At 48.1% G+C, this 7,921-nt stretch overlaps 2 protein-coding genes across 2 annotated transcripts; one reads left to right on the top strand and one right to left on the bottom strand.

Moving 5' to 3' along the window:
- The first annotated feature begins 821 nt into the window (after positions 1 to 821).
- LOC127295895 (uncharacterized) lies at positions 822 to 3,809 on the top strand. Its single transcript, XM_051325899.2, has 6 exons — positions 822 to 1,138; positions 2,836 to 2,898; positions 2,991 to 3,128; positions 3,220 to 3,277; positions 3,420 to 3,474; positions 3,571 to 3,809. Exons 1-5 carry the CDS (start codon positions 903 to 905, stop codon positions 3,447 to 3,449), a joined length of 525 nt encoding a protein of 174 aa, XP_051181859.1. The 5' UTR covers positions 822 to 902; the 3' UTR covers positions 3,450 to 3,474; positions 3,571 to 3,809.
- Positions 3,569 to 6,624, bottom strand: LOC127295894 (uncharacterized). The gene is made up of 4 exons (XM_051325898.2): positions 6,262 to 6,624; positions 5,918 to 6,047; positions 5,309 to 5,802; positions 3,569 to 4,759 (listed from the first exon to the last, which is right to left on the bottom strand). The coding sequence occupies exons 1-4, from the start codon at positions 6,285 to 6,287 to the stop codon at positions 4,381 to 4,383; spliced, it is 1,029 nt and encodes a 342-aa protein (XP_051181858.1). The 5' UTR covers positions 6,288 to 6,624; the 3' UTR covers positions 3,569 to 4,380.
- Between the last annotated feature and the right edge of the window lie 1,297 nt (positions 6,625 to 7,921).

Raw genomic sequence — 7,921 nt, 5'->3', positions numbered from 1 at the left:
AGGCCAGTTCGTCACCTTCAGAAGGGTGTCCTCCTTGGAGTACAGTGTGGTCATCTTCGTCCACACCTGCACTGAGGTGGTGAGCAGGTGCCCGTACCATGGCGATGACACCAGGTGCGTCGTCTCCGAGCACCATGTCTAAAGCTAACCTGGTGCCATGTCGTGTCTAGTTGCTGGTCGTGTCTAGTGTGTTGAACTATGATCCTGTCTGCCGTGTTCAGAACTATGATCGTGTCTGCAAAATATTGTGCCGTGAACTTGTATCGTCTATGATCACTGCTAAGTTATATGTCGTCTATGATTGTGTTCTTACTTGTGTTGTTAATCGCTGGTAATCGCACCACTAAAGGGAAGAGCTTACCGGGTTGCAACCAAACAGTAGGGGCGCCGTTCTGGGCTGCTACAAGGCCTGAAAACCGACCTACCAAACGGTTAGAGTCCATATCTCCACAGGGCCGAAAAATCTCCGTGCATACCACCAAACAAAGTCGCTTTTATGGCCTATGGCCCGTCTTGAACGCGCAGAAGGTTCCTTCCCACTGCGCCAGTGATACAGGAAATCTGGTCAGGCAAACGCGCCCAATGTGACGCAGGGAATGGGTATCCAAACTTACATTTTCCATCTCCACGTATACGAGAAAATCCTTGTTACCAACCAAACATGCCCTAGATCGGACCCACCGGTGCGCTCAAGCCTCGTGTTCCCTCTGGACACGCACCGAAAAGATGTTTCGACACCTGCCCGCACGAAGCCCGTATATTTGTCTCGGAAGTGAAACTGCTAGACCCAACGTGGCCCATTTGCGAAGCATAGAATAGAGGCGAACTCGAGCAGCAGAAAAAAAATCTCCTGCCGCACTGCTCCGCGACCGTGAGTGCCGCTCCCCGACGAGCGCTCCCCGATGGCATCTGAGGATTCCAAGCCCGCGCAGGCCGCGGCCACCGCCGAGCCGACGTCCCCGGCGGCCGCTGCCGCGGGGGAGGCGCCCCCGAACCCCACGGCGGCCCAAAACCCTAGCGCTGCCGCGGCGGCGGGCGGCGCGGCCACGGATCTGGAGAAGAAGATGCGCCGCGCGGAGCGGTTCGGGACGCAGGTGGTGATGTCCGAGGACGAGAAGCGAAGCAGTCGCGCCGAGAGGTGATTCTTCTGTCAAACCCCTCCTGCTAGGGTTTAGAGATTTTTTTTTCCTTTACGGATCCGACAGATTTGGCGGCGTCTGGCTCTCTAGGGTAGCCGTGCTAGCAATTTTGGTGTACCTTTTCCACTTGCCGTACTTTTTAGGCATTAGCCCTAATATGCATGTTTATTGTTGGCCACGGGCTAATCTCAAATGGTGGTATTGCAGATCTAATAGTGTACCCACTTCGTAGATTTTAGTTAAGTTACTTCTATTAAGCATGGATTTGAAGTGGATTTACACGGGTATAAAAACTAACCAGCACACCGTTTAGCTGCTTCTCGATGTTTAGGAGTAGTCAATACAAAAGACTACTGCAATGGCTGATAATCTAAGCATCAAAGCTTTTATTGTAATCTACAAATGCTGTGAAGGCTGCCCTTCTGCCAAAGAACAGGTGACTTAGTCAGTATACCTCGAATGGATGATCCCGAAGATAGTAAGGGTGTTGATGTTACTTCCCTGTGCACTATCCTCTGGGGCTGTGCAATTATAGCTGAATTAGTTGGGATAACAATGCCTAGATATCCTGAAGACGAGCTTGTTTCGCCTTCTCATGTACTTGCTATGGCAAGAATTTTACCTCCTGTAGTTGTAGCACTTCATGCTCTGCGTGATACTACTGTAGTACAGTGATGATCTTTTTATTGGTCCTATGGTCTTGACTTCAAATATTTATTACACTGATTGCCATAATGTTAGGTTAGATTCACCATACATCCCATATTCCCATTTCTGTCATGATATATTGACAAATTCTCTTCCATGGCATTTACTTAATTTTGGAAGGCGACATATCTAAATGCTATAAAATATACCTGCTAACCGGTGAAATATTAGACACACAGATCTGTAATTAAGCAGACACATTTTAAATATAACCGTTCAAAAAAAAAGAGTAAAAATGATGCTGTAACTTTAACAGTTAATTTTAGTTATGTCCATTGGTTTTGTTGTTTAGGTTGTTATAAGAATAAGATCAGGATGATGAAATGATCTTATTATTGAACACATTTAATAAGATCTGTATGGTGAAAGAACGTTATCATTGAGCAGTTCTTACTCCAAACCTTTGTATATCATAGAAATTGTGCTCATCTTATAATGGCTGAAGCGTTTTTTATAGTACATGAACTCATTAGCAACATCAAAAAAATTAACTGGTCATTAGTACATGAACTTGTTTTTTTCAAGAGTATGCCAAAGGCGTACTGTATCTTTATACGGAGTAGAAGGATAGAGAAGTTTTTACAAGAAGCCGTTAAACCAGCTGCGAAGAACTGGAACGGCAAACTCCCCAACTTACACCTAAGCCTACTCTCGCGGTATGGTAGACTCCGTTCAACTTGTGAGTACAAGAACTTGTTAGTACATGCTGGATAATTAGAACTGATTGATTGTACATGTTGCAACATCATTATTAAATACAAATTTTGTGCTATAGTGCTTCTTAATATTAGAAAACTCAGCTTCAATCTACTTAAGTTAATATGTATTTCCATTATAATTTCCTGTCTTAATTTGCTCAAACTTGGACGGAGTGCTTCCATGCTAAGTCATTCTCTGTCACTTCTGTGGTTTCTATCTGGTCGATCTGTTGCACTCATGATATATTTCGAATACTAAGAAATGCGGCATTTGATATCTTGATTATAAGGTTTGGGACTGTATCTTCAAATGAAAAGATGGAGGAGCAGAAGAAGAAATCCAGGGCTGAGAGGTGTGTAATACACTTTGTTACCTATGATGCAGTTCTTTGTTTTTTGACTCCCCCATATTGTCAACTGATACAGACTTCCATTAATTTGCTAGGTTTGGCCTTCCCTCACCTGCCTCTGATGATACCGAGGCTAAGAAAAAGGCCCGCTTAGAACGATTTGGACAGAGCACAGGTCAGAGTACAGAGGCTGGTAAGGCGGAAGAAGAGAAGCGGAAGGCACGAGCCCTCAGGTAGATGAATGCGGTAGCGTTATGCCATTCTTTTCAATAGAACCCTAACCTAACAACCAGCTATCTGACATGTCTTTCATGACTTTACCAGGTTTGCAGGAACACCTAGTGGAGGATCTAAAGGAAATGACAAGGACGCCTCCAAGCCGGTATGCCCTCCACCACACCATGGTTTTAGTGGATCTTTTTTTTACTTCCGATTTAGTACATGGTTTTGTGTGGAATTTCTGCTTTTTTTTATCGCTGTTCTAACTAGTCGTTTTCATCATTTCCTACGCATGGGCAACTCAGGATGCAGCCACTGTGGCAGGCACAGCTTGATGAAGTGCCCCCTGTTTTTGTTGAGGTTAGACATCATATAACAATTATGCTCTCTTGTGCCGAGGTCTTGTTTGCTCTTGTATCCCAATAATAACATGGAAACCAACACCGTTTGTTGCAGGTTCTCAGGTATGTCCCGAGAGGCTTTGGTGAAGCCCGTAGCCTGTACACCACTAACGACACCAATGGCGTCATGTTGTCCGAGCCATATTGAGTGCTGTGTACTGTGTAGCACCTACCTAATGACTTCCTTACTGTACTTGCCGGGCAGCGTATCGTCTGTTTGCTGCTCGATTCGGGGATAATCGTGTACTTCAGTCGTACTCATGTGTCTGCAGTGAGGACATTTCTTCGTAGCCATTTTACCTGTGTCTGCAGTTTTATGCCTGGATCCTATGTTTCAGACGCTGTGTGCAACTAAGGGATGCGATGGGGATCTGAAAATCACGAGATAACGCGTCGGGAGTGAAATTGACATTGACTAGTTGCATATAAGTACATCAGTAGAATGTTTTCTTTTGCTCAAAAATAAAATGATGTAAACGGTGACCAAAATTTTAGGAGAAAATACCAACATCGATGATACCAAATCATTAATTTTCAGATACATAATCTCATACATTCCATATTATATCTATATAGTATCATAGTTCTCAATAAATATTTCTATGAGTTTTGCCAAACTTCACATCATTTGACTCGAGAAATAATTTACACTCCTTTGAAACGGAGTTAGCAGTAAACAGCAGAGAAACTTGCATTTATAAATAGGACAACAGACAAACTTTCTTTTATAAATACAACCTCCATGTCTCACGATACAGACTACACAAGACTGAAACCTTATTCCATTTCCTACATATACTCCCAGCTCTGTAAATGCACACCACTGCAATTCGACATCTTCAGCTGCTCGGCATCTTTGCACGGATCAGTGGCCACACAGCTCCCGGTGCGCGACGAGCCCCTCGGACCTCCGCTCGATGGTGTACCGCAGCTGCTCCTTGACCTGCCGCAGTGCCAGGAGCACCGACTGCACGTCGTTGCCGCCGCTGACGCTCATCACCGGCGCTTCACATTGTGGTTGTGGGTCGGCCAGGACCATGGCGAGCCTGTTGCTCTCTGCCTCCGGCTCCCTACTGTTGCTGGTCTCGGCGTCGTCCTCTGTTCTCGGTCGACCTGATTCTGCGGTGTGATAATGCGGGTTCTCTACCAGCACCAGCGCTAGCCTGTCGTCCTCCTCCCCGCGGTAGCTTGCTTCCGATTTCGATGAGCCGCTGCCGCTGGATGCTGGGGGCTGCTCCGACTCTCTGCTAGCAGTGCAGAGAAACACTCCATTAGTTTTACACAAATCTGTAACACCATTGCAGATATAGCGTGAAAGGAGATTGACACACACGCACACATCAAGAATCAATGTGGGAGCATAACTGCATTTGCTACATTTACAACAGCATTAGCAGAGTCTGTTTGGCGGCGACCGCTGGGTTCCTAGCGAAAAGGTGATGCTCTGAAAATTTCTCAGGTGGTTCTGCTGTAGTTTCTGTGGCGTACAACGCCGACAGTCCGTCCATCTCTTTTTGCAATCCTAAAACGCAATCATTCTGCTCGTTGATGCAAAGAGAAGCATGCGGTACCTATTGTTCCCTCCAATCCTCCATAGCTAACACTAAAACATGGTGAATGCATTCTCCATTTGGAACTAGCAGCTAGACGTAATTAAACAGGATCAAAGTATATGTCATAATTCCTATGCGAAAAAGGCTAATAGTGATCGCTAGAGCAATCAATCGATTGCTTTTTTTTCTTTACTTTTAACCTGTAAGCAGGCACTCATTGTTAACCTGCACGATGCGTACCTCTGTGAATCATGATCGGCGTCACCAGCAGCACTGCCACCGGAACCACCGCCGCAGCTCTTGGCACCGTCAGTATCCATGACCACGCGACCCTCCTCCTTGCAGCAGAGACCAGACCCGGATTGCTCGGACACCACCGAGAACCAGCTCCCGTCGTGGGAGGAGTTCGCCTGGGTTGTGCAGGAACCCGCCGACGAGCCCTTGGCGCTGTCGCCGTCCCATCCCTTGTCCTCGCCGCCACCAGCATGAGGGACGGAACGCACGGAATCGACGGTGCTCGTCAGCGAGCCTGCAGTGTGGTTCGTCTCCGGCGGCTCCTGGCCGGAGCAGCCAGTGGAGTTGGAAGAGAGCGACCCAATGGAGGTCTCCGAGGGCGAGAGCTGCACGTCGAGGATCTTGAGGGATTCCAGCCTCTTGATGGCCCTCCTCAGCCTCCTCTCCGCCTTGTTCCTGATCTTCACCTCCTCGGCGAGCTGCTTCTCAAGCTCGTCCAACTGTGACCAGCCATCGAATTAAGTAACAAAAATTCCAAGTAAGATGTAATGAACCAGTAGCCACTGAAGGAGTTGGCGCATGAGTACGGGATGTGTATAGGAGAAGGTACCATACCCTGGTGGCGAGCTGGTCAGCTTCCTCCTTGGCCGCCTTGGACGCCACCCTCTCGGCTTGCAGCCTCCCTCTGAGGCACTCCACCGTCCTCATGCCGCCGCCACCACCCTCGCCGCCGCCCACATTTCCCCTGCGCAATCAACAAAAATGCAGAACGAAAAAGGATTTAGGATTAACCCTCCTAGGATCCCCGTACACGTACGCCATCAAACACGCAGTTCAAGAACACAGTCGGCACCCGGACCAAGAAGGCATCCAGGGATAAAGAATCCAAGAATCTGTCCTGGAAACCGAGAAAGCATCGAACAAGGCAAATTGAGGAGTAATCCTAGCCGTCGACCAACCTGCATTGCGTGGCCGGTTCAGACATTCCTCCTGGGCTCCTGCCTGGACACGACGATCTCGTATCGCTGCCGAGCTTGGCAATGGCAGGGAAAAGGGAAGAGAAGAGTTGCGCTTGTGTTAGCTTGCCGCAACACGCGGCATGTGGCGGCGGTGGCTTTAGGCTGCACTAGTGCATGCACGCTGCTTTTGAGGCAGCTCGGCAGGGTGCGGCGGTTGCTGAATTCAGAGGAGGGGGAGGCTTGAAGCCGAAGGTGTCGTGGGCGCGAGGCGAGGCAGGGAAGGGAAGGGAAGCTTGTGACGCTAGCTAGAGCCTAGTAGGAGGAGGCAGGGATTTGACGGAGGATTTGATGACCACAGTGACGCCCGGGCGGCCCTGTCCGTGACGGCCACCCGTGAGCCGCGTTACTAGAAACCAAACCACCTCTTTCACTTCACTGCAGTGGTACATTCTTCAGCTTCTTCTTTTCTTCAACCACATATACATCATGTTCACAATTTCACCATTTTCAGATCAAAATTCAGCTGGCATGTGCCAAGTGCCCACTGAGTTGAATAAGTCAATTGTATAGCTCTCTGAACTGTCTAATTGCATGCAAAGATAATACTTGATGAACTGGTAAACCGGATTAACAAATTGATGGTCGCAGAGGGGGAACATGTGGGGTCTTGGCCCTGGGCCTCGTATTCTGCAATGTGGTAAGATTGATAACAGAGAGTGCAGAAAGGATGCCACGTGAAGGGCAGCACTGCTCGTTCATTTAACCCGCTTGTTGTTTGCTCGGCCCCATCATCGCGTCCTCTTCCTCGATTATCTTTTGCCCGTGGGTTTTAGCAGCCACCGACTTCTCTATTTCTTATTGTATCAAAATAGGCACAAAGACAAAATAAACACTTGCGGCGTCGTTGTCGCGGCGCCTCACGAGCGGCCTGTGCCCCTGGCGCGTTCCAGCTGAACTGAATCGGAGAGATAACCGACGATGGCCCTCGCTAGTGTTAACAATGACACTCGAGCTGTCCTCGCATGTGTATCAGGAAAGATAAGTGCTAACAGCAATAAGCATGAGAGGAAGCATGCCCAGTTAGGTGAATAATCATAAACTAAACCGGCTTGCCATGTTAGATTTCGACTGAGCGGACGCTCGCTCGATCGTGGAGATGCACTCGAGCGAGCGAGCGGTTCGTGGAGATGTACCTTTTGATTCTGCTCTTGCTCCTGCTGTAGTGCTGCTCTTCTTGGTAGTACAGAGATTCCTCGCCCAGGAGCTGAACTGACATGAATGTACCCAGGTCTACAAAAAATAACAGTCATGAATGTACCCGAATAATGTGCAGGAGCCGAGCTGGGACATTATTCATGGCGGGATCCGTACAGCGTGCTTTAGTACGCGCTGAACTTTATACGGAGTACTTTGATTGATACTACTTACAACGGTTAGGCTAGAGATTTATCCAGTCAAACAACATATGCTTTGGAAAGCAAGTAGTAGCAGTTAAAGTATAAAGAGATCGATCACAGGATGGAGACAGTACAGTCTGTACCTGTATTCTTCTAGAGCCGCTCCAAGAGCCTTTTGCCGGCATGGCAGCGCCTCTCGATAGTCGATCCCATCATTCCCGATCTGGGAGTGGAGCTTTTGTGCTGATGAACGGTGATGATGC

This window comes from Lolium perenne, chromosome 4 (assembly GCF_019359855.2).
Source record: "Lolium perenne isolate Kyuss_39 chromosome 4, Kyuss_2.0, whole genome shotgun sequence".
Lineage (NCBI taxonomy): Eukaryota > Viridiplantae > Streptophyta > Magnoliopsida > Poales > Poaceae > Lolium > Lolium perenne.
Note: the sequence above shows the minus strand (reverse complement) of the source record. Positions and strands in the feature narration are given on the sequence as shown.